Source organism: Pseudochaenichthys georgianus, chromosome 14, assembly GCF_902827115.2.
Source record: "Pseudochaenichthys georgianus chromosome 14, fPseGeo1.2, whole genome shotgun sequence".
NCBI classification, from domain to species: Eukaryota; Metazoa; Chordata; class Actinopteri; order Perciformes; family Channichthyidae; genus Pseudochaenichthys; species Pseudochaenichthys georgianus.
The window spans coordinates 19,900,378-19,927,875 of record NC_047516.1 but is presented as its reverse complement, the minus strand read 5'-3'; the positions used below and the strand labels follow the sequence as shown (position 1 = coordinate 19,927,875).

General features: G+C 42.1%; 1 protein-coding gene across 1 annotated transcript in view; it reads left to right on the top strand.

Annotated features, from left to right (window-relative positions):
- The window catches only part of LOC117458709 (ferroxidase HEPHL1-like), a 39,842-nt gene continuing 12,344 nt past the window's right edge, over positions 1-27,498 (top strand). Inside the window, 15 exon segments of the mRNA XM_071205358.1 lie at positions 1-25; positions 664-775; positions 2,194-2,438; positions 4,187-4,399; positions 5,106-5,324; positions 5,846-6,100; positions 6,702-6,823; positions 6,825-7,023; positions 7,134-7,265; positions 21,401-21,606; positions 21,792-21,892; positions 21,894-21,934; positions 22,094-22,238; positions 22,240-22,299; positions 22,402-22,406. Of these exon segments, the coding sequence (XP_071061459.1) occupies positions 1-25; positions 664-775; positions 2,194-2,438; positions 4,187-4,399; positions 5,106-5,324; positions 5,846-6,100; positions 6,702-6,823; positions 6,825-7,023; positions 7,134-7,265; positions 21,401-21,606; positions 21,792-21,892; positions 21,894-21,934; positions 22,094-22,238; positions 22,240-22,299; positions 22,402-22,406 (2,080 nt within the window).

The window sequence follows — 27,498 nt, the reverse complement described above, 5'->3', positions numbered from 1 at the left end:
ATGAGCAGGAACCCAGATGAAACAAGTTGGTATGCCTTTGATTTGCATTTTATATAAAATTAGAAATATTTCATTTATTATGTCCATTCTAAATGAAGATCTGCCTGATCACTCGATAATGCTGAAAAGCTGTCAGATGCAATTACACTATTATGTATTTCTTTCTCCTCTATCCATTTAAATGACAACACCAATGCCAACAACTCTGTGGTGTATACTGACACATGCTCTGTTACTGTTACCCTTTTCTGTATATGTGTATTACTCACTGGGATATAAACTGCTGCCCCTGCACACCCTATCTCTGGATCTTTAGAGCCATCTGTAAATATGATTGTTGAGTCTGAGTGATATCTTGCAAAATAATTCTGGACTATGCGCCATACTGGCAGTAGTTCTTTCTTTTCCTTCAAATATTTTTGTATATTGAGGTCTACCCTTGGCATTGGGAATAACCAGGGTGGAATGAGTCTCTCAGCTGTGAGTCTCTCAGCTGATTAACACACCTGTTCCAAATCGAATCAATCAGTGCCCATGCAGGCGGCCCCCATCACACTTCTATACAACCCGGTAAACCTCGAGGACCTGATTCTAACGGAGTGAACAGTTGATCATGTCTCGGACTTTGTGGCTGTTTGTTGTTTCTTCTCACCGTGGGTGCAGAAGGGAAGCGCAGCAGGGAGAGAGTTTACTATGTGGGGATAATTGAGGACTCTTGGGATTACGCACCAAGTGGAAAAAACCTGCTTAACGGACAAGACGTGGAAAAGGATGAGTGAGTTTTGTTTTAGAAATTATGTACAGATTGAGTATACATTTCATCACATGATCTATCACATCATATTCCAACATGGGCTGTTGAGATTACCAACTGATGTTATTTGTAATAAATGCTATGGCAAACTTCAAATTAAAAACGGTAAGGTCAATAGTGCTCCAGTAGCATTTGTCATCGCGTCAGTATGTGACAATGTCTAGACCTGGGTAGTGTTGCTTATTTTTGGCAGTCTGGCAGATGCACAGGAAAGATGATGGTATTTAGTGTCTAACAGTGAATGAGTGTCTGCTTTCATGAGATTGGTGGCTTCCTGGTTCAGTTACACTGACCAAAATAAAGCCAAAAAACTCAGATGCTGCTTGAATGACAATTGAGTAGTTGCATCACACCACCAGTGATCTTCTATATATATATATATATATATATATATGGTAAGGTTGCTGTGTTTTTACAATATCAGAAATATGTAAACGTCTGAGAATGTTATGGAGGATTTAAGTGTTGGATAGTTGAGTCTACAATGCCTGATTTCATCTCTTCATATAAGACAGTTTAGTAACTCTTATAAAATGCTGGACTCTCCTCCTGACCTTTCCTCATCAGCCAGCTGTCTTACCCAACAGTCTCTAACCAATACACAATACATTCAAGGCCAGAAAAATCAGTCAAGCTCTTTTAGTATATATATTAAACAATTATTCTTACCCTGTACATTTTTGCTTCAGTTTTCCCATTTACAGGCTCCATTGACAGGTAGCTTACTGAATTAACCTTATATATTTGGTCGACCTCGAAACGTCTTAATTTTATTATAACTGTGATTCATGAGCATGGCATTTAAATAAAAAGGGAGTGGATCTTACAGTGAAACCCGTTTTTATGAGAATTGTCAGAATATCTGCTTTTTAAATCCAGTAAACCATAATAATGTTCATCCTCTCTGTTGCTACGTAATCAAAACCAAGTTGACAATGGTTTAAAATAATCCAAAAAATTAATTTTAATATAAAATATATATATATTGTACAGATAACGCTATATCGCCTTCCCACAATATTTTCACTTTTTATACTGGTGATACTTCTTTGTTTCTCTTACAAAATATATAGTTGTATAACTAGCTAATACATTCTTTGGCAATAATTAGGCAGCTGCACAGTTGTCGCGGTGGTGTCATGGTGTTTGCGTAATTAATGGTGTGTTCTCCCATGTGTATTTATGGACTAGATCACAAGTATTTTTTCTTCTTTTTAACTAAAATTAATCACGCCTCTTAATGCTTTTTTATTTTTCGCAAAACCTTGTATTTACCATGTTAAGGAGATAAAGTTGTGCAATTATATATTGTATAATATAACAACGATTCCCATAATTCCATCTGTTTTAACATTTGTCTTTCTCTACTCCTATCCCAGGCATGCATCTGTATTCCTGGAGAGAGGACCCCACCGTATTGGCAGTGTTTATAAGAAAGCCATGTTCAGACAGTATACAGATGCCACATACAGCGTCTTGGCCCCTCGACCGGCCTGGTTGGGCTTCCTGGGGCCGATACTGCGAGCTGAGGTTGATGAAGTTATTGTCGTCCACCTGAATAACTTTGCAACCAGGAGCTACACCATGCATCCTCATGGAGTTTTCTATGAGAAGAACTCAGAGGGTATAGTGCTGCATAATACATAAGCATATAGCGTGAGACACACATGCAGAATTCACACACAGAAATATCATCTGTGATTTCCCTCTTCTTAATGCAAAACCCAGTAGTTGCTGTAATAATAAGTAGACTGACAATATTAGTTTCCTTTTCAAATCAACAGAAGTGTGTGCAATAATGTGATACACAAACAACAATCACTTCTCAGCACCTTTCAACACAAGGCAATTCAAAGTGCTTTACAAAAATTAAAGACATTAAGAAAATGGCATTTAAAAACAGTCATTAAAAAGCAAAGGTAATAAAATAAACATTAAAAGAAAAAATACATGAATAAAAGTTACAGTGCAGTTTAAGATATTAATAGTTCAATTAAAAGTAGCGGCAAAAAGAAAAGTCTTCAGCCTGGATTTAAAAGTAGTAAGAGTTGCAGAGGACCTGCAGGTTTCTGGGAGTTTGTTCCAGATATTTGGAGCAGAACAACTGAATGCTGCTTTACCATGTTTAGTTCTGACTCTGGGGACAGCCTAAACCATTCAAAGATTTATAAACCAGCAGCAGTATTTTTGAAATAAATTATTTGACACTTAGGAAGCCAGTGTAAAGACATCAGAACTGGAGTGATGTGATCCACTTTCTTAGTGTTAGTGAGGACTCGAGCAGCGGCATTCTGAATTAGCTGCAGCTTTATAACATATTTCTTTAGTGAGACCTGTGAAGACACCATTACAATAGTCGAGTCTGCTGAAGATCAAAGCAAGAACATGTTTTTCCAAATCCTGCTGTGACATTTGTCAGCTAAAATCTCACCTAGGGCAGCAAATTGGTTAGAACCGGCCCTGGTAACTTATTTTGTTATTTTGTTGTTTTTCATTATCTGAGCCAGTGGTATGTAGATGTTAAAGAGAAGGGGCCCCAAGATGGAGCCTTGAGGAACCCCACATTTGTCAACTCAGATGTGTATTTACCTATAGAAACAAAGATTTTTCTGTCCTTTAAGTAGGATTCAAAACAATTTAGAACTGTTGCTAAATGTCCCACCCAGTTTTCCAGTCGGTCTAGTAATATGTTGTGGTCAAGAGTGTCAACGCAGCGCTGAGATCTAATAATACTAACACTGAAGTTCTGCCACTGTCTTTGTTTAAGTGGATGTCATTGAAGACCTCAACAAGAGCATTCTCAGTGCTGTGGTTTGGTCGAAAGCCAGACTGGAACACATTGAAACAGTTATTTAAATGCAAGAAATTACTCAACTGTTGAAAAACAACTTTTTCAATGATTTTACCTAGAAATGGCAGGTTTGATATGGGCCTGTAATTGTTCATTACTGAAGCATCTAGATTATTCTTTTTTAAGAGCAGTTTAATGACTGCAGATTTCAGGGCCTGTGGAAAAACACCCGAGTGAAAAGACTTGTTTACTATAGGAAGTAGATCTGAGGCCATGCAATGAAAAACATTTTTGAAAAATCCTGTTGGAATAATATCAAGGCAGCAGGAGGAGGATTGCAGATGTTGTATAATGTCCTCTCAGATTTTTATCATTAATCTGATGGAATTGTGTCATGGTATTTCAATTGATTTTAGGTGGACACAGGGACACCTGAAACAAAATTTTTTTTAACAGTTATGGCAAATTGACCTCGTTAATACCATAGCATTTTTACCGACTTAATGTAAGACTCAAATGCTTACTGAACTTCAGAGTAAGCACATTGATCTTAGCATAAACATTTCGTATTTGTCTACCAGGGGCGCTCTATCCAGATGGGACATCAAACAAGCTGAAGGAGGATGACTCTGTTCCTCCGGGGGGGCACTACACTTACCGTTGGGAGGTCAGACCAGAATTTGCCCCCACAGATGACGATGCCAACTGCCTGACCTGGGTCTACCACTCACACTTTGACGCCCCCAGGGACATCGCCTCTGGACTGATCGGTGCGCTGCTCACCTGCAAGAAAGGTCTGAAGATATGTGATCATATGCTTTATCAGAAGTACAGATGTATTTTTATTGCCCATCTGCATTATATGTATTCCAAATGCCAGTTATTTTTATGTCCCTTCATCGTAGTTATAGTATTCATTTTATTTGTATTTCAAGTTGCACACAACTTATTTAATATAATCCAGAAAATAAGATAATAGATAATATCTATTTAAGGAATGAACAAAAGAAATTAAAACTAAGCTAATTTAATCTAAAAAAAGACAAAAAAGAACCATACAAAATGAGCAAACAAACTAACCATTCCATAGACAACAATCCAATTAAACCAATTTGCAATAATTAATTTTTATAAAAGGAAACTCAAGCTCTTGAACTAACCCTATGTATGTATTTGACATTTCATATCCGTACTCAACAATATCTTAAGTCTCAACAAGGTCTCCACACCCTTGCTTATAAGGTCAATTACAACAACATTCCCTAACCTTAAGCCTTTTATGACTATAGTAAAACATTTCCAAATAGAGAATGCTTCATAAGAAAAACAAATGTAGTGGGAAACCACAGGGAGAGTTACTCTAGTTTCCAGCCTATCGTGCATTCAGTCGATACTGAGATGGAGGGAAAACAAAGATTACATCTTTCTTTATCTGTGCTTGGCAACATAAATATGCAACAATTTAACCCTATCATGCATATTTCTCTCTTTGTCTGACAGGAATCTTAAAAGACACTAACAATCCAGCCCAAGGACCGACGAAGCCAGGGTCTGTTGTAGAGTCAGCCAGGAATCATGTGGACCAGGACGTCTTCCTGATGTTCAACGTCGTGGACGAAAAACTGAGTTGGTACCTGGAGGACAACATTAAGAACTTGTCTGATCCAGCTGGAGTCCACCAAGAGGACCCCGACTTTGTGGAGTCAAACCTGATGCATGGTAATATAGAGCTCTCAAACTAAGACAGCTGCACACACATAAAGTTGGTTGACAACAGAATGTAAGAAATGTAAAAGGACATTTTCACTAAATCAAAACATTTTGTAGTGTAAAAATGATTCGATTTCCTCTTCCCCTCTACATTCTTAAATGTACCATGTTATGTGAGTTACTCGTCACTCTAAATGACTTTTCCCTTTAACAAAGTGTATAAAAGAAAGTTTGAAGGACACATGTGTTCCCGTTAGGGCTGCTCAATTAATCGTATTTTAATCGCAATTACGATTTTGGCTTGCAACGATTATGAAAACAACATAATCGAAATAAAACTTTTTTTTTTTTTATTGGTTTTTCAGTTGAATTATACTTAAAGTTCAGGGTAATCGACTGTTAAAAACAATAATTTTTTTCAATAAATGGATGTTTTCAATAATCGTCATATCAATTATTGACCCAAATAATCGACATTAGTTCCCGTTATCCTTTACTCTAACACCTATCTGTTTTTCTCTGTGTGACAGCAATTAATGGGTACATGTTTGGAAACCTGCCTGGAATCAAGCTATGCCAGCACCGTGCAGTGGCCTGGCATTTGTTTGGCATGGGTAACGAGGTGGACATTCACTCTGCCTTCTTCCATGGGAACACACTGCTGGACCGCGGCCACCGCAACGACGTCCTCAGCCTGTTCCCCGCCACGTTCGCTACAGCTGAGATGGTCCCGAAAGCAACAGGAAAGTGGTTGCTGACCTGCCAGGTCAATGACCACCTGCAGGGTAGGTCACGTCACCTGACCTTCAACTTCTGTGTGACCTTTGACCTCTCTGTTTTGAGACTGTTGAGTTGCTGACAGAGAGGAATGTCTTTTTGTGATCCCTGTATTTTAGTCAAAGCATGATGTTAGATGTTTTCTAACAGCAGAGCTTGTGGTTCTACTGTTAACACGGCAGGACTTGTGTATTTTAAGGCTGTCCAAAGTCCATTGTACTTAGAACTGAATGGGCCATACTTAATCAAGTATGACAAATGCTTACTCTGAAATACCTTTCCTTTATGTCATACCGGACTTTCCATAATAGCCTAATCGTGTCACTCGGCCTTTAAAGAAACATACGCTAGTATATTTTCGAATCACATGTTTTGGAATTGTACAGGTTCTGTTTCCTCAGTGTTGGGTGTGTTAAAGGAAAAGATAAGGAAGTTCAAAGTGTTAACAGAAACCCTGGAATTGTTATTATTTTATAGACTATTCAATATGAACCTTTAGACTTTATTTTCAGCTATTGAGATTTCCTGAGAAACTGAAGGTCTAGTTTCACCTTCATTTTTGTGGGTAATTGTCTGTGTAATGATTGTGTTTACTTTTCCTTATTCAAGCTGGGATGCAGGCCTTTTATGAGGTGAAGTCATGTGGCAGTGAAGCCGTCTCAGCGATGGGCGGCGTTGAGAGGAATTATTACCTGGCAGCAAGCAAAGTCATGTGGAGCTACGGTCCCTTAGGAAGGGCAATGTTTTGTGCTTAATGTCCTTCTGCCCACACCACCCACCTTTTCCTCTCATAGTGCATCAGAGGTGTTTTTTGGCACAGATGGCGAGAGGATTGGAGGTGAATACCTTAAAGTTATATACGAGCAATACACAGACGATACGTTCACCACGTTGAAACCAACACCTGAGTCTCTACACTTAGGAATCTTAGGTAAGGTCTCTTTCTTTTTAGTAAATCCAGTTTGTTATTTAATGGTACACTTGTGTCTTGCTTTACAAATCCCATCTGCTTAGTCAAAATGTTCTTCTGTATTTGTCCAGGTCCAGTCCTAAGGGCAGAGGAAGGAGACACTCTCAGAGTAACCTTCATGAATAAAGCTGATAGGAACTTCAGCATCCAGCCTCATGGCCTGCACTACGATAAACACTTCCAGGGAACAAGCTATGAGGACGGTGAGGAAGCATTGCACACAGATACTGGCTGCACCTTACCTGCTATAACATCTTTACATTGTTTAATTTACTTGAGTAGCAAAAAGAAGATTATTTTTTTATTCAGCTTTTCACATGTATAGACAATAGACAATACAATATTCTCTGTAAGCCTTCTGTAGTTAACAGTGAGATCACGAATCGAACATCTATATTTTTTGGATAATACAGAGGCAGGCCTCACTGACCTTCAAAAAAAAACAACATAAAAATCCCTTCTAGACAAATGATGGTCGTATTGGTGTAACAACAAAAAGATTCCCTGTTGTAGTCTCAATGCAAGGGTTACCCTTTCCGGGAAGAAGATTTTTTTAAGCAATATCCGATGATTAACAGTTCAGATTGACTGAGGCATTTGTTTGCATGAATAATGCTTCCAGACTGGAGAATACATCCCTGCCTGAACAACTGTTTAAAGGTTAAGACATAAAGGGATGCAAATATCTGCACCTTCAAAAATAAGACTTAAAAAATAAAAGTCATGCCAAGTGAAGTGAAGGATTTTCATGCAAAAGGAAAAAACAGTTCTCATTCATAACACTCCGTTCGATGTCTCACTATGGATGCGCCTCATCGCGGAGCAAACAGAAGCATCAATCTCATTACGCCAATCCTGATTGGCTGGTGATCTTGACGTCAGGGGAAATCACCCCCTATAAGTAGCTTGCGCCACGACGCATGCGTCATTCAAACACCTCTTCTCGCTTCAGAGCACATCTCTAATAGTAGCCGGGCTAGCTTAACAGTCCACAGACTGAACCAAAGCTAATTTCGGTCGAGGGGCGTTAGCCGGCTACCCTATTCTGCCTCGCAGAAGAGTACGATACTAACACACCAGTTAGTATTATAGTCAACCTCGCCGTTCTTCCTCTGGAGTTAAGGTAAGGTTTTGACTTCAAGTTAGCAACACACCAGTTGCTAGCTTGTGTTTTTTCCCCTCACTGCCGACACCACGGTAGCGAGGACGCTTTTTTCTTCTCTCTTCCGCGGAGGAGAAAAGGATTACAGGAATATTACCATACCAGGTAATATTCTTTGAGAGAAAAAGACCCACGCTGTCCTTTTTTCCCCGGATTAAAGACAGATCGGTAAACACTTTTTTCTCGACGTACCTGTTAAGAGCGGGTCCTCTCCACACCTCACGGCTAACGAGATGGACGCCTCTCTCCCTCACACCAGAGGAGTCAGGAATTCGGAGGCTCGGCGCTGCGGTTGCGGGTTGAAAGTGTCAGGCACAGACTCACACCAGATCTGTTCGTCCTGCCTCGGGCTGGAACATGCCCAGGAGGCCATTGACAACCCCGGCTCGTGCGGACATTGTGCCCGCCTCACCGTGAAGAGCCTCCACCGAAGGTTAGCACAACAAGCTAGCCTGTCGGGACGGGACCCCCTCATGTCCACTGATCTGCCGACCGGCAATCAAGACACGGGGGCTTCTGCCGCAGAGATGGAGCCCCTCACTGCGGTCTGGGGCTCAGTGGCACCAGCAGAACCGGAATCCCGCGCCATATCAGGCCGAGATCCGGTGGCGGCAAGAAACGCGGGAACGGGGCCCCACGCTATACCAAGCTGGGGCCTCACCATGGTTTCACCCGCGGAAGATGTCCTGGAGTTAGACTACATGGAGGACGAAGAGTACACCTCTGAGTTCCTCCTGTCTGACTCGGATGAGCAGGAAGACGACATCTTCATGTCATCGGCTCAGGCTGCAAAGCCGGGAGCGATGGCTGCGCTCCCGGGCGATAGCACACCAGCTTCGCCCTGTCTCAGTATGGACCTACAAGCCGTGTGTCAACGCGCTGCGGCCAGACATCCCATGGCCCGAAGTGGCCAAGGAGACCTCCAGGTCCCGTTACGAGGGGAAACTTTTTTTCCCAAACAAAGAGGCAACTCCTTCCGGTCTTCCCGGAGATGTTGGATGAGGTGTCTGTCTCGTGGAGAGACCGGCCCTTTAGCAACAAGGCCCCAATCCAGGGTGCCTACTCCCTTGACTGTGACGGTATGGAGAGGCTCGGCCTGCTCCACATACCACCTATGGAACCGCTGGTAGCAGCCCACCTCCTACCGAGGATGGGCCAGCCACCAAGCAGGAACCCCACGCTGCCAGCAAAAACGGACCGATTCCAGTCTACCATGACGGAACGGGCCTACAGAGCCGCAGCATTGTCCGCCAGGGCTCTGAACGTTTCCTCGATGCTAACCGCGTACCAAGCGGAGCTCTGTGAGGATATGTCGAGCAATCCTGGACCGGCAACTCTGGACGAGATAGCCGCGGTCACAGACATTTGTCTCCGTGTCCAACGCTGCGCCGTCCAGGCCACGGGCAAGGTGATGGGGATCATGGTGGTGCAGGAAAGAGCTAGATGGCTCAACCTCACCAACCTCCCAGACCGGGAAAGGGAAGATGTGCTTGACATGCCCATCGTTCCCGAGGGGATTTTCGGCTCCGCTCTTGCTTCCATGCAGAGGAAGTGCGAGTCGAAAAAGAAGGAAGACGAGGCCCTCCACCTCTGTCTCCCTCGAAGGGTCCAGCCGCTGCCTTCGCAACGGCGGCCCTTCGCCCAAGCTGCACCGAGCTCTGCTAGGTTCAAAGTACCAGGACAGCAGAGGTCGCAGCCCGCCCCGAGTCCCCAGCCCAGGCAGGAGATAAGGGCGAGTTGGCCTAGAAAATCTCCGGTTCCGGCTGCAGCCAACCAAGAATTTCGGCCAGCAGTCGAGGAAGAAGAAGCGAGCGGCCTGACAGCCCCTCCGTCGCCCCTCCGTCTCCCCTCCGTGACAGAGCTGGAAGTTCTTTCCCCGGCTCTAAATGTGTCCCCGCCGCCTCGAGAGATGCCTCAACGTCATCCTCAAGTCCGCATAAAACACATGTCACATCTTTCTTGTCTGAATAAACCATTTTCCGCTGACGCATCCAGGCTCCGGCCAAGGGCGCAGCTCAAAAAAATGAAAAGAAAGACAATAAACAGTCCGTTAACTATAAATCCCCTTCTGAGAGAAGCTACGGCCTCTCTCAAAAGGCGGATAATAAACGGGTCTGTGAAGGCACCACCGCCACACGCATGTGCAGTGCCGGTTGGGGCTTTAAGGGCACTACCGTCACGCGCATGCGCAGTGCCGGCTAGAGCTATAATGGACAGCCCGCCAATTCTCCCCCTTTTAAGAGCAGCTACGGCACCTCTCAAAGGACGGATTATTGACAGGTCCGTGAAGCCACCGCCACACGCATGCGCAGTGCCGGCTGGGGCTTTAAGGGCACCACCGGCACGCGCAGGCGCAGTGCCGACTGGAGCCGTGAGGGCACCACCGGCACACACATGCGCAGTGCCGGCTGGAGCTGTAAAGGCACCTCCGTCACGCACATGCGCAGTGCCGGCCGGAGCCGTAAGAGTGACATCCCAGCTGGCTCTAAGGAGCATACAGCAGGAGATACTCACGACGTCTGCCTGGGCTTCTCAAAACAGTTATAATTTATCTGTTTTCACAAACCCAGAGAGAGTCAACCCATATTCTGGAGAGAGAGGTTCTCTTCCAGCGGGCACACGTAAACTACCCGGAGCTTTTAGCGGTGTTCCCCACCCAAAAACGCTTCCTGCCTTCTCTCAGAGGACATCATGTCCTCGTGAGGACAGACAACACGATATCGTGTATGAACTGCCAGGGGAGGTTGCGTTGTCTCCAGTCACACACACTGGCACACAAACTGATCCCTTGGAGCGGCAGACGTCTCCTCTCTCTGAGAGCGACACAGGTACCGGGAGTTATGCACCTAGGGACAGAATTACTGTCCAGAGGTGCACCACTCTATGCAGACTGGACTCCTCATCCAAGGATCGGGAGTCCGCTGTGGGTGCGTTACGGCGGAGCCGCGTTAAGTCTGTTCGCAAGAGGAGAAAATGCTCAATGACAGCTGTTCTCTTTAATGCACGATTTAAACGCACCGTTAGGCGGGGACGCACTCGTACACGATTGACCTCCGGGTCCTCTGTACACGTTCCCACCCCTGGCTCTGTTACCCCCAACTCTGGCCAGAGTGAAGGAGCAACGCCACACACTTACTCTGATGTTTCCACCCTAGCCCGCCATATACGGGCTGGCGGAGATATATCAGCTGTTGTGCGGGCAGCCATGGCAGCCCCCACCACGCAGGGACAGATTGTCTCAGGCGGAGAGGGCGATCCTTCACCCACGCCCAGAGCACGGGGCACTATGGGCCTGACCCGTGAGTGGTACAATCTGAATACAGTGGGACTCCCTCAGAAGGTGATAAACACTATTCAGAGTGCGAGAGCTTCCTCCACCAGGTCTCTTTACGATTGTAAGTGGAGGGTGTTTGAGGAGTGGTGCCTTCAAGAAGGGCACATCTCTTTTCAATGTCCTGTCGGGGTGATTTTATCATTCCTACAGGACTTGATCGATAAACACAGAGCTTTCTCCACGATCAAGGTGTACCTGGCTGCTATTGCTGCATGCCATGTGGGCTTTGAGGGTAAGACGGCTAGCCAACATCCTTTGGTTTGCCGTTTTATGAAGGGAGCGCGCAGGCTCCTCCCTGTCTCCAGGTCGCTGGTGCCCTCATGGGACCTGGCAGTGGTTTTAAATGGGCTCAAAATAACCCCATTTGAACCCCTGGAAGGAGCTGACATGAAACATCTGTCACTCAAGACAGTGCTGTTACTGGCCCTGGCATCCGCTAAACGGGTCAGTGATATCCATTAGGGCTGTGCATCTTCACTGGTCTCACGATTCGATTCGATGATTATCCTGTCTTCGATTCGGTTCGATATCCCAGTGCATCCCGGTGCATCACGATTCATACCAATGCGTTGCATCCTCAATTTTCTATATTACTGCACATGGCTTATTTTTCATCAATGCATACATGCACTAAATACATATGAACTCTCTTTTTATTATTTAGAAAGTGCTTCAGAAATCAATAACATAAATGTCTTGACATTCATTTATAAACCAAAATAAATGAATTGTATAGGTCTAGTCTCCGTGTGTGAAGTTGTTCCATCCTCAAAAACAAAAAGCTAATGCTTCTGCAGTCTAGCTGCAGCTTCTAGCCACGGTCTTCTGTTAAAGAAAGGACACTGAAGGTCCTGAATGTGGCATCACACACAGGACTTGAGTCTGAACACAGCAGACAACAGGAGTATGTACAATAGCATATATACAAACAAAAATACTGCATGTGGGTGCACACTTACATTCTCTGTCTTACTGTTACATAAATCCCATGAATGTATGAGATTAAATTAGCTTCATTATATCTCAGTGATTAAGTGAATAATAAAGTTTCTATCGGGTCACTATCAGCCTGTCACTCATTATTTTCAGGGAGGGGGCGGGGCTTGGAGGAACGGAGAGGAGACGGTGATCGCGGAAGCTTTTTTCCTCCTGCCTTCACAAACTTTACACACGTATATATCGTCTGAAAATTGCTAGAGGACATTCATACTTTGCAATCCAAGACTTAATTAAATCCACCAAAAACCTGACATGATTGTAACGCGATTATTTTTGAAAAACATAAATCCCTGTCTGTGTCTCTGAGCCGCAGCGACACGGAGTGATTCGGAGCGGGTCCTTCTGCTGTGGGTTCTGGACTGGTGGTGTTGTGTTGGTGGATAAAGCAGACTGCTCGGTGTTCGGTGCCGCTGTGCCGCTGTCGTATGTTCCCTGATCTCTGCGTCACCGACCGATTTGAAATTAAAGTGACAGAAAAAACGTTATAGTAAAGCCGCGGCCGGAAAATCAGGAAGCAACGTTACTACTCTATAACCGATTATCTTCCGTCACTGCATCGAGACCGAATAGTCCACGTCCGCATCGCAATGCATCGTAGAAATGATTATTTTCAACACCCCTAATATCCATGCACTGTCTGTACATCCCTCATGCACTCAGTTCGCCCCAGGGCAAACGAGAGTGTTGTTGAAACCCAACCCTGCCTTTACACCAAAGGTGGTTGGTTCGTGTACCCCGATTGACATTGAGGCATTTCCTCCGCAGCTGGTTTCCTCCGGGGAGCAGCAGCAGGATCTATTGTGTCCAGTCCGGGCTTTACACACATATGTGGACAGATCAAAAGAGCTTCGTCTTAATGACCAACTCTTCGTGTCCTGGGCTAAACCTCACAAGGGTAAGCCTGTTACTAAGCAACGACTATCCCACTGGATCGTGGAGGCGATTGCTTTGGCCTATACGAGTCAGAATCTGCAAGCACCTTCGGGTCTGCGGGCTCACTCGACTCGGGGCCTGGCTACATCCTGGGCTTTGTTCAAGGGTGTTTCCATCCAAGACATCTGTGCAGCGGCAAGCTGGTCTTCGCCGCTCACTTTTTTGTCCGCTTTTACAGGCTAGACGTCTCCGCTCCAAGCGTGGCCCGTGCAGTGCTGGGCACCTTGTTGAGTCGGGACTCCACCTGTTAAATTCTGGTGGATCGGTGATCTTCGAGATAAGCTCGTCTGGCAATACGGGAGCTACAATATCCCATAGTGAGACATCGAACAGAGTGTTATGAATGAGAACTATACACAGCAAAATCAAGTGTTATATTTTCAGTGTTGGAGTTGGAAATTTAAATATCGAGTTGTTTCAACTCATTTTAAGTGTCATTCAACTCCAAGATAGTTATTATTCAAAACGAGTTGGTGTTGAAACAGGGAGTCAATTGTTGAATTCTCCAAACAACTCTAGAGTGTTGATTTAGCCACGGGTTTTTAGCTCCACGTGTTAGCATGTTCAGCTCCACATGTCAGTAATACTGCTATCGTTAGCCACTGGTGTTGAGCTCCACTGTTAGCATTTTGCTAAATTATTTCAACGACACTTAAATGCATAATTATATTTTTGTAGCAACAGGTCTGTTAGATATTTCTGTAATATGTTTGCTAATACATTTGTATTCTTATAGGACACCATGTTGGTGAAAGTAAGATATGGCGAAAGCCAGAAATATGTGAAAGTGGCTGAGACTGAAGAAGGCTATGAAAGCTACAGTACATTTCTTCAGAAAGGTATGGATAACTTGAATACATATCACTGATTGTTTGAGTCTAACAAATGAATCTTGTTTTAGTTAAACGTACCAATATTGTCAGGTGGTACATTTCAATTAGGGCATTTCAATATGGCCTAAAAATAAAATCTCGATTTTTTTTTTTCTAACTAATGGACAATTTTCTAATGGACAATTTTCGACATTTTTTTCTAAACAAACCAGACCAAAGCAATATTTCAATACATATTTTCTTTAATAACACAATAAAAATAAATGAGATTACCAAGTAGTCTAGGCCTATGTGAACAAATCAGTTGTTCAAGAATAAAAAAAATAAAATAAAAACAGCACCACGGCACTTGGCTGTCATTAATGTGCAAAGATTTTTTTTAAATCAAACTGAAAAAAAATCTCTTGTAGGCCATCCCTGAAAAAACTTGTAAAATGCAACAAATAATAAATAATGATAATGAAATGAATAATAAAAAAATACCCTCAAACAAAATAACATCCCTTTAACTTTCTAGGAAGTTGTTTTTCTACAGACCTTACACAGAACAGTTGTTTGTTCTATGTATGACCGCTTGTACCCGAACCACTTCCATACAACTGAAGTAGCACCTTTTTTAGGAATGAGTTCTTCATCTGTGTTCGTGGACATTTTTATGGTACATCTGTCAGTGAAGCGGTGAATGTGATTGTAGTAGGCTATGTGACTACCCGATCTGCAGCTCTGCACATGCGCACAGTGTTATAAATTAAAATCAATGTTTTTGATGGCATAAAGTACCTTAATCATACCGTCAGTTTAAATGCTGTTTTATACTGAAAAACCAGAAGTTCTCGTGCGCAGTTGTTAAGCTTTTATTCTGAAAATCCTTCATCTCCGGTTAGCATTTAGCATGTGGCTAATATACCATTTACTATAGAGGTGAATTTAGTAGCGATATGACACGGAGTGTTGCACACCGAAACCTACTGATTTCAACACTACAACTAGTATTGATTACAGCGTTCAAAACCATATTAAATGAAAAGTCATGAAAGAGATAAGGAGGAGAAAAGGCGTGTTTAGTTATATATGTAATGTACAATGTCTGAGTCCTCTGTTATGCTCAACAACGAACACAGCATAACAACAGCAGATCGGGCAGAGCTGCAGAGTTTTGTGCGCGTTCTGGAAAGTGAGGGAGTAAGCTACTACGGAGTCCCTTAAAGCAAAACAAATCTGCGGAGTCTAGAAATGTTTTAAAATTGCGATTTTTCGGTTCAGCCATTTCACAAACCGTAGGAAAGTAAAAATGCAAATTAATCGTGAAAACCGAAAAAATCGCCCAGCCCTAATTTCAATATTCTCTCTCGGTCATAGAAAAGTTAGGTTTACCACTACAGAGTGAGCTGCACTTGACTGATGAATCAGGGACAGAGGTGGATGCAGATGTCTTTGAAGAGCTTTTACAAGCAGGGAACCTTACAGTCAAAGTGTCCACAGGACAGTCTTCAGGTAAGATTCAGATGGAAAATCAGGGACCCATCCCTACTGAGTTTTTGCTGAGATTACCCTGTAACATCGTTTGGAGGGCTGAAAGTATGTTTTTTTTCTTCTTTCATTGAGTATGTCATTCTTTTATCTATCTTGCAGTTGTGCTTCAAAATGTATCGCACACTTTGCTGGAGTCGGACCTTTCAGACACCTCATTCTCCGTGACCAATGCTTCATCCTCTGCGGTGTCTGATTCATCAGATGCAAGAATAGTTCTTGAGAGAGACAGTGGAGTGAAAAGAGTCCACGCTGATCGGGAATCAGCCAAAGAGGTACAGGGGACTACACTTTTGCAATTTACTCAGTTCTTTATTAATCATTAAACATGGATATATTGGGCAGATAACCTATGATTTGTATGGAATGCCCAAGATAATGACTTCCCATATGATTCTTCTTTATCTTCTAGATGGTCAGCGATGTTCTCCAGTCTAAGCTAGGGGGAGAAAAAAGCTTGCAAGAGTATGCGACAACTAAAACATTGATGGATGGTACACGACGACAGATGGTAAACCTACTGGTGGCTGACATGATCGAAGTTCATGGGTAAGGACTGAATATTCCCTTTTGGTGTTAATCATGTTTTCACAGATAGTGCTAAGTAATGTACATTTTGGAAACAGCTGCTCACATGTTAAAACAATCTAAAGCTGTAAGGCATTTATACTTTTAAGATAAAATATATATATATTTTTTTAAAGGAGGATCCCGCCAACACATGTGCGAGAAAAGTGTGCTCTCGACATCATCACTCTATTTCCATGTCTAAGAGATCCATACTCAAAGAATGGATACGTAAGTCTATGAATGAATGACCTGTATTCGAATTTGTGAAAAGGAAGTGTGTTCATTCTTAACTTTTTGAACAACCTTCCTGTAATGCTATCACTTCTGTGTTCTCAGTTTTGATTTATTTTTGGATGTTACAGGAACACTACTATGATGCAGATGGTGGATCTGGCTACTTGGCATGGAGGATAAAGACGGTTCAGCGCAACACTGCGGTTCAGTCCCGGAGGTGCTACCCCAGCACTACCTATCAAGATGGTCCAAAGAGCAAGAGGGATTTTCTCTTGACTTGTGAGCAACTGACTGGCGAGGAATGCAGAGAGGCAATATCCTTCATAAAGCATTCAGCTGACGAATCAGTTGTCAAAGAGAAGATGAAGGCAACATTTCAGTGTCGGATGACTCGGGACCAGCAAGCCTCTTCAACAGTCCTGGATGTGTTTCCTCGACATCCCTGGCTTGGTAAGAACAACATGTCATATTTTGTTTATTATTTGGATGGTCTGAGGGGTTGCCATGACTCATGGTGTTTCTCCTGTAGGTTGACCAAGATTTCACAATGATGTTTGGAGAAGAGATTTCTGGAAAAATGTTGGCGAGATGGCCCACTTTCTTCAAACCTAGGATCTTGGCAGACTGCAAGAACCTACACTCTAATGTTCATGTTGATGACCTCTTGTCTGCACAACAAAACTCAAATGAGTCAGGCAAGTATTTTCTCTTGCAGATTTTGTTTACTGAAAATCTTGAGACCTTTCAATGTTATCGGTTGCATAACCTTGATTTAAGACTATTTTCAGCTTTAAACGACTGACTGTTATATTTGCATATTTTTTGCCCCTAGGATGGGACAGTGACCTGTCAAGCATTCTACTCTTGGTTCATCTACTCCCCCCAACCTCAAAAGGCCATAAGAAGAGTGCTAAAATTAGCTCGTATCAAGCTGTCAGCCATGTTGTGAGATATCTCAAGGTAGGCATTATTTTAGTTTTTGTATGCAGTTGTTATATCACTGGCACTCCTTGAGTTGGGACAATTTTGTTTTAAGTAGCTTAGTATGCCATTAAAACTTCTCTGTCTCTCTACGTTTTTGAAGATTGGAGCCAGTGTTGAGACCTTCCTTTCGAGTTTGGAACCAGGGCAGCCCTTCCTGCTGTGTGTTGGTGAACAGAAGAACAACATTCAACGGTTCTACGTCATCGTTGACCACAAGGCCATCCCTTGCAAGGGGCAGACATCCATGGCAGCCTTCGATGAACTCTTCAAAGCTCACTTCATCTTCAGTGTCAACTACCATGAATCCCTCACCAGCTTCTACACTTTCATACAAACCACGGTATTTAGCATTGATATTGGAAGTGCCAAGGAAAGTCCCAGAGTCAAAGAACTCAGAGCAAGGCTTCTGCACACTGATATCTGAAGTTATTTACATCACTGGATGCAAATATGCTGATTTGTTTTATCTGTAAGGGACACCACAAAAGTTCTGCATTGCTTTGTCAGCATTTGAAATTTCACCATGGTTTATATCCTGGAAAGTCATTACGTTTGAAATGTGGCCAGCCGGGATGTTCTTTATCCTTTTGTACTTATTCAGGGTTCAAAAAGCACCTCTTCAGTCTGCACAGGGACACTGGTTCAACTAGTACTATGGACAATGTGGACACTCAACGAGAAACTGATGAATCTTCAAGTTCTCAGGCAGTTTGTACTGACACTTCCGTAACCTCCCAGGTTACTTTTGATAAACAGCACGTGTTAAACATGTGTGGTTCTGTTGTAGCCCAGTTACAAGCATCTGGTGTTGCTGAGAGCACTGTCCAAGCAATGGTGGGGTCCATGGAAGAGCTTGTAAATGATATTCATAGACAAGCAAGAGATGCAGTTCTCAACTGCAGTTCAGAGGTCCAAGGCACTGATTTGGGTAAAAAGTTGGAAAATAGTTTTGATCAGCTAGAGAATCCTTTCACATCCTTTAATACAGGATCCAAACGACAAAGGTTCTTTGAAGAAAAGTGGGAGATTGTTGAACCTGTTGAGTATGTTCTTGGGGTCAGATTTGATTTACGCAGAGATCGAACAACAGGAGTTTACAATCAGATACCTGTAACAGATACATTTGTGTATGTACCCTTGTTGGGAACCCTTAAGTCCATATTTAAGAACAGTGAACTATGTGAATTATTCCTGCAGGCAAAACAACAAGAAGAAGGTACTTATAAAGACATAAGTGATGGTTCATATTTCAAAAGCAATGATTTGTTTTCCAAGCAAAAACACGCTCTACAGGTTCAACTCTATGACGATTTTGAGACAGCAAATCCCTTAGGTTCAAAGAAGGGTATACACAAACTTGGTTGTATTTACTTCATATTGAGGAACCTACCCCCAACATGTAATTCTGTGCTGATGAATATTCATGTCGTGGCACTTTTTCATGCACAAGACCTGAAAAAAATATGGATTTGATGCAATACTAAAGCCTCTCACTGATGATCTTAAAATACTCGAAATGCAAGGGATAGAGGTGCCTTTCTCTGACTCACCATTGCTAGGATCTGTTATTCAAGTAACAGGTGATAATCTGGGTTTACACGGGCTGTTTTGGTTTTGTTTCAGTGTTTCAGCGCAACATATTGTTGTAGATTTTGTTTAACTACCAAAGGAGATTTACAGTCCGTCTTCACTGAAGATGACCCTGGTATGGTTTTTCGTACTAAAGAAATCCATGCAGAACATTGTGCAGCTCTACAGGAAAATCCTATTTTAGGGTCAACATGTGGTGTCAAGAAGACATGCTTGCTCAATACACTAACATTTTTCCACACCTCTGATAACTACGCGGTGGACATCATGCACGATTTGCTTGAAGGTGTAGTGCAGTACGAACTGAAACTTGTATTTCAGTACCTTGTCAATCAGAAGTGTCTATCTCTGGAAACACTGTCAATGAGGATCCAAAGTTTCAACTACGGATATACTGAGAGACGGAACAGGCCAAGTGGTTTAAAAATGGATGAGAGCAAAAATCTTGGATTGAATGCAATTCAGTCATGGTGTCTCTTGCGAAATGCTCCCCTTATTCTTGGTGATGTTGTTGAAAGAAACAACAATTGTTGGAATCTGCTCCTCCTCTTGATTCAGATTGTGAATATTGTTTTTTCACCAATTATTACAAATGGTATGACATATTATTTGAAGCATTTAATCATTGATCACCACAAGCTGTTCAAATCTTTGTTTCCTGACAGAAGACTTATTCCAAAGCATCATTTTATGATACATTATCCAAGGTGTATTCGAAAAATAGGTCCACTCCTCCATGTATGGTGCATGAGATTTGAGGCCAAACATAATTTTTTTAAAAGATCAGTGAAGAATTTCAAAAACATTACAACAAGCTTAGTAAAACAACACCAAAGACATTTGGCTTATCACTGGGAGAATTTTAATTTTCAGAGGTTCGAGTTTGGTCCAGTCAGGAAGGAAATTATCGACAGTTTGGAGGGTGGTGAGGCTTTAAGTGCTGCATTTAAGGTGAATGCATACTGCGACGTGTCAACTACTAACTGGGTAAAGAACTATGGAACTGATTATCAAATTGGAATGTTTGTTTCCATAAGAACTGATAAAGAAACTCCTGTTTTTGGAAAAATCAATAATATCATTCTAAATGAAGATCGAGCTTTCATTTTGATTTGCAAAGTGGACACACTGTATTTTGATGAACACTATAGTTCATACTGTATTGAGGAGACGATTGATTCATTTTCTGTTATTTCTATTGATGATTTACGTTATTATAGACCCTATGACAAACAGTTTTCTAATGAGATGGATGGAAAAACATACATAGTGCCACATTGTCATATTGTGTAACCTGTGCTGTTAAGGACTGCATGGACGTACTGTGGAATGTTAATGTAAGACTATGTTGTATGTGTTGTTTTCACACAAATACAGTTACATGTTAACTGCAAACTTTGAAACTTGGCTTGTGTCTTTCTTTTATATCATTTTTATTAATAATGTTGCATTGTGTGTAGGTGAAATTATAAATTGACACCCTACAGTGCTTATGAATCAACTCTAAAGAGTTAAATATTGAGTTACATTTTATATCCTTAATAGTGTTAATATGACTTTAACTCTATTTAGTGTTAAAAATGTACACTTGTGGTGTTAACTTTTGACACTGCAAGCTAGTGTTGCGTACATTTAACACTGACCGGTGTTGACCAGAGTTACATTTTAACTATAGAGAGAGTTGCTGGAACTCTGTCCTAGTGTAAACCTTTTAACACTTTCAAAAGTGTAGTTTTAACTCAACAGTGTGGACCTATAGACACTTTAAAAGTGTTGGATTTGACTCTATAAGAGTTAAATTAGCACTGCTGATTTTGCTGTGTAGGTTACTTACGTAACCCCAGTCTCAGAGTAACATGAAGTGAGATGTCTCACCAGACGGCCCTCCTTGCTATGGTGAAGCGAGAAGAGGTGCTTATTTTGAATGACGCATGCGTCGTGGCGCAAGCTACTTATAGGGGGTGATTTCCCCTGACGTTGACGTCAAGATCACCAGCCAATCAGGATTGGCGTAATGAAATGGATGCTTCTGTTTGCTCCGCGATGAGGCGCATCCCATAGTGAGACATCTCACTTCATGTTACTCTGAACCCTGGGGTTACGTAAGTAACCTATAGATTTTGACTGAAGAAATTTCAAACCGTCAGTTCTCTGTGTGAAATGCTTTAGGTGTTGATAAGCCAGGCTCTCACGTGGCTCCAGGGCAAAACTTCACCTACACCTGGCAGGTGATAGAGGGTCCTTCTCCATCTGATTCTGCGTGCATCTCCTACCTGTACTACTCTGCCACCGATCCCATCAGGGACACCAGCTCTGGATTGGTGGGACCTCTCCTCGTGTGCAAGAAGGGAACGCTGGGGGAGAACGGGACCCAGGTGAATTTAAATAGATGAATTAAAAGCCACAGCTCTGTTGTGATTAGGTGATTGAAGGATCTTTGTTGGGAAATTTGGCCATTGCCTATAAGATGAGAACAAAATAAAAGTGTTCATGCCGTTGACTGCAATGAAGTGCATCCCGACTCATCATTACTCTAGCTGTGTTCGTTTTTTTTTTACAGAAGGGTGTGGATAAGGAGTTTTTCCTTCTGTTTTCTGTCATGGATGAAAAATTGAGCTGGTACATCGACGAGAACATCGAGAAGTTTGGCAGCAACGAGACATGTTGAAGACGAAGACTTTAAGGAGAGCAATTTGATGCATGGTAAAGAACGAGTAGCAGAACCACATTTTGTCTTTAATTGAATTAATTAATTGATTGTAGGTCATGTAACATAACACTATGAGTTCTAATCCTGATACTTCTTCAGGATTTTCTTACTTGTCTCTGCATTTTTTGTTCTAATCGTCCTTTCCATGTTAGCTGTCAACGGAAGCATGTATGGGAACCTTCAGGGACTGCAGATGTGCGCCGGGGACAAAGTTGTGTGGTACACGTTTGGGCTAGGTACAGAAGCGGACATCCACGGTATTTATTTCGAGGGGAACACCTTCAAGAAGCAGAGCACGACACGAGACACTCAACCTGTTCCCTCACACAACTACTACTGCCATCATCGAACACTCCTGGTTAGTCATATCACACACATGGTCAAAAACACACACTGTTCTGCCACTTAAAAACACAATTCCTTTCCTCAAATAGATTCTAAGAGTTCATCCATATTTTAGGTTTTGTTTGAAAGACAGATTTGTTTTTTACAAACATCCTTAGAGGACCCTCTGTGAATGTTTTCCTGACGTGTACACAACTCCCAACACTTCACAGCAGGAAACATTAATATCTAGAATACAAGGAGGAATTTCAGTGCTCCAATTTCAAGGACAATTCCACAGTACTTTGCAAGTCTAAACTACTTTAAGTAGTAATAAATATATAATTGGGGAAAAAAATTGTTTCTCAAAAAGTCTTTCACCAGAATAGGTAAATAAAGTTTGATATACAGTGGCGAGTCGACGGGGCCCTCTAGGCCCTCTGCGAGGGCCTAACATATTCTAAAAAATTATATTTGAAAGCATTAAGCATTTTTTTGTTGTTAAATGTTTCATTAGTTTTACCTAAATAACTTGATTTAATTGTATTTAAAATAACATTTCCAAAGAAATAAATCCTTTGAATCTGCCTGTTCAGTTTCTGTTGGAATGTGAAGGGTTACATGCCGTCCCTGCGAGTTATGTGAAGACGGGAGAGCTTGTTGACCAGCTATAGTAACTCAACGAGAGTAATGTCAAATGACAGTACAATTGACCAATCATATCTTCCCTCTAAATGGGTGGGCTTTATGACAAGTTCCGCCCGCTGTGAGGTTTATACCTTTATATATAGAGGCCGTTTCTCAATCTCGAGGATACTGGCTTCCAAGCCAATATTTCAAGGATACTACGTCATCGAGTGCATCAAGTACTGTTCCAATCTCCAGCATACTTGGAATTCCACGAGGCCGCGTCCTTGGTTTGGGGGAAATTTCGAGGCTGCACATGGGTAGACTTCGCGTCCTTAAAATCTCCACAATGCTTTGCGCACGGACCAATTTCAAGAGAATGATCGGAGAATGGCTGAACCAACGCAACACACATTTAAATGTAATAGGCCTATGTAGTGGCGTAGAACATGTGTTGGTAAATATGTTACTTTGTTACATTTGTTTGTTATCACCAAAAAGGTGTTCCGTGAAAGTAAAGGAAGTTCATAATTAGATAGACATTGTGAGGTATTTATTTTCGGTACAGTTTATGTTGAAACCGTTATAGAGTGGCACACTTGTTCGCCTGTTCCATTCTTCTTCGTTTTCCGAAGCCGTGGCTTGGAAGTATACTTGCTTAGTTTCTGAAGGAAGTGACTTGAAAGTACGCGACTACCAAATCAGCATCCTCGAGATTGAGAAACGGCCACAGTCTATGGTTTATACATGTGGTGCAGTGACGCGTAAACCCGGAAATAAGCTGCGCTCGGATTCCCTCGACCAAAAAGCAATGGGATTTCTCCATAGGATTTTGGAAAATAGCTGGAAATAAGGTCTGTGGAAAACGAACCTTTTAGATAAATGCACGTTTGTTCAGCCCGATAATATCCACATGTCTACCCTACTTTTATTATTTTCGAATAAATTCGTTCATGATGGCTCACTTCAGTGATGGTGATGACATCGTTGCGAAATTATTAACAGTCATTTTCAAGATTGAGTTACAATGATAAACTGGAGTGGCAAAGGATCAGCTGCATGACCCCGCCATCAAGTGCTTCATCCAAAAGGACAGGAGGATGGACTTTACACACCTTACACCTATTAGCTTCAGTGAGCGGAAGGAGGAACCTATTGCGGTGAGCACGTTGCACGTTGTAACTTCCGGTTGTTGTTGTTTTCATCTCCGGGTATCCCGTGTGCCTGTTCTGTTGCTGATAGCTTATTAACTTAAACTTAATCGATCGTTTTAAAACTCTTGATCACGGCAACTGCCTGACGTTGTAATCACACGTTACTACAGCTTAAGCACTCACAACTCTCCTTCTCTTAGCGACTGTAACTCCACAGTTGCCTACACTCTTTTCGGGTTTGCTAACGGTAGCTACTTTAGCTTGATAGCTAGCCATGGCTCTTTCCCCACCTTCTGGTGCTATTTCCTGCTCTTCCTGTCTCATGTTTGGTTACTTCCCGGCCTCCCTTACTGGTAAGGATACATGTGTTAAATGTAGTATAGTTGTTAGGTTGGAGGCGGGAATCATAGCCATAGAAGCCCGGCTCCGCATCTTAGAAAGTAACTCAGTTAAAGTAAAGCCCATGTTAGCATGTGCGGACCGGCAAAATGTAGCTCCTCTTAGCCGTCCCCCGGCAACTCCCGAGCAGCAGGGAGGCTGGGTGACTGTTCAGAAGGGGCATAACGCGAAACCCGCAGGTCCCCACCAACCCGTTCACGTATCTAACAGATATTCCCCACTCAGCGAGACACCCGCTGAGAAGCCAACTCTGGTTATTGGTAGCTCTATTATGAGACACGTGAATTTAGAGACCGAAGCCTCCACAGTCACATGCATTCCGGGGGCCAGAGCGGGCGACGTTGAGGCGCATCTTAAACTGCTGGCTAAAGATAAACGTAAATACAGTAGGATTGTTATTCACGTCGGTGGTAATGATGTTCGTTTACGCCAATCAGAATGCACAAAACTTAATGTGGAGTCGGTGTGTAGTTATGCTAAAACAATGTCGGACACCGTAATCTTCTCTGGTCCCCTCCCCAATCTGATCAATGATGACATGTATAGCCGCATGTCATCATTTCAGCGCTGGTTGTCTTGGTGGTGCCCAGCAAACAATGTGGGCTTCGTAAATAATTGGACAGCCTTCTGGGGAAAACCTGGTCTGATTAAGAGAGACGGCATTCACCCTACTTTGAAAGGTGCAGATCTCATTTCGGCAAACATTTCAGGGCTTTGTGGACGTAATCCATGACAAACTGGAGTTGAGACCAGGAGGCAGAGTCGCAGTCTTACACGCTTCTCTGCGCTCTCTCCTAGGCAGTCACCCATAGGAATCCCGAACCCAATAAAATACCCAATATTAGCGGTGTGTGTGTCTGCCCAAGGACAATTTAATGTAAAACCTAATAGAGGTGTCATACATAATAACCTAATAAAAGTAAATGTAACAACTACTACAGTGCAACAAAACAGGAAGATTAAATGTGGTCTCTTAAACATAAGATCTCTAGCATCTAAAGCAATATTGGTAAATGATTTAATATCAGATTATAATATTGATATATGCTGTCTCACTGAAACTTGGTTGAGACATGAAGAATATGTCAGCATAAATGAGGCCACTCCACCCAGCCATGTCAACACTCATATTGCTCGAGGCACGGGCCGAGGAGGTGGAGTTGCAGCAATCTTTGACTCAAGTTTACTTATCAATACTAAACCAAAATGTAATTATACCTCTTTTGAAAGCCTCGTTTTTAGTCTTACGCATCCGACCTGGAAAACTTTGCAGCCAATCTTATTTGTTACAGTGTATCGTGCACCAGGTCCTTATTCAGAATTCTTATCAGAATTCTCTGAGTTTTTATCAACTTTGGTTCTTAAAACAGACAAAGTAATTATCGTAGGTGACTTTAATATTCATGTTGACGACGATAAAAATAGCCTTACTGTTGCATTTAACTCTATATTAGATTCTGTTGGTTTCTGTCAGAGTGTAAATAAACCAACCCACTGTTATAATCACACTCTCGACCTTGTTCTGATTTATGGTATTGAAATTGAGCAACTATTAGTCGAACCGCATAATCCTGCTTTATCCGACCATTTCTTAGTAACTTTTGAAGTACTGTTACTAGACTACAAAGCATTAGTCAAAAGCTCTTGCAGCAGAAACCTATCTGTTAGTGCTATAGCCACATTTAAGGAAGAGATTCAACCAATACTTAACTCGATAGCATGTCTGCATGTAGGGGAGGAAACTTATACAAAATGTACACCACCCCAAATTGATCATGTTGTTGATAGTGCTATAGATGCGCTGCGAATAAAATTAGATTATGTTGCTCCTTTGAAAAAGAAGAAAATAAAACAACATAGATTAGCTCCATGGCATAATGCCGAAACCCGCAAAATAAAGCAAAAGTCTAGACAACTTGAAAGGATATGGCGTTCCACTAAACTTGAAGAATCTCGTTTAATTTGGCATATTACTCTCAATGAATATAAGAAAGCACTGCGTAAAGCGAGAGCAGCCTACTACTCTTCATTAATAGATGAGAATAAGAATAATGCAAGATTTCTTTTCAGCACTGTAGCCAGGCTGACAGAGAGCCACAGCTCGATTGAGCCTTCTATTCCCTTAGCACTCAGTAGTAATGATTTTATGTGCTTTTTTAACGATAAAATTGTTACTCTTAGAAACAAAATTAATGACCTCTTGCCTTCGACCAGTATAGTGTTATCAACAGCTCCCGAAATCGTAAGTTCTAATATTACACTAGATAGTAAACTAGAATGCTTTTCAGCCATTAACCTTGAACAATTACATTCAATGATTCTCTCTTCTAAACCATCAACGTGTATGTTAGACCCAATTCCAACTAAGCTGTTGAAGGAAGTTTTCCCATTAATTAGCACTTCTTTATTAAATATTATGAATATGTCTTTATTATCAGGCTATGTTCCACAATCATTCAAAGTAGCAGTGATAAAACCGCTTCTTAAAAAGCACAACCTCGATCCAGAGGTTTTAGCCAACTATAGACCTATTTCTAATCTTCCGTTCCTCTCAAAAATTCTTGAGAAAGCGGTCGCAAAACAGTTGTGTGATTACTTAAAAAACAATGATTTATTTGAAGATTTTCAGTCTGGCTTTAGAACACATCATAGCACAGAGACAGCTCTGGTTAAAGTCACAAATGATATTCTAATAGCCTCAGACAAGGGACTTGTCTCTATTCTTGTTTTGCTCGATCTTAGTGCTGCATTTGATACTATCGACCATGATATCCTATTGCAAAGACTAGAGCACTTAGTTGGCATACAGGGAACTGCTTTAGGCTGGTTTAGGTCCTATCTATCTGAACGCTCTCAGTTTGTACGTGTTAACGATGAATCTTCCACGCAAACCAAAGTTAGCCATGGAGTGCCACAGGGCTCAGTGCTCGGACCTATTTTGTTCACATTATATATGCTTCCGTTAGGCAATATTATAAGGAATCATTCTGTAAACTTTCATTGTTATGCGGATGATACTCAACTATATTTATCAATCAAGCCTGATGAAATTA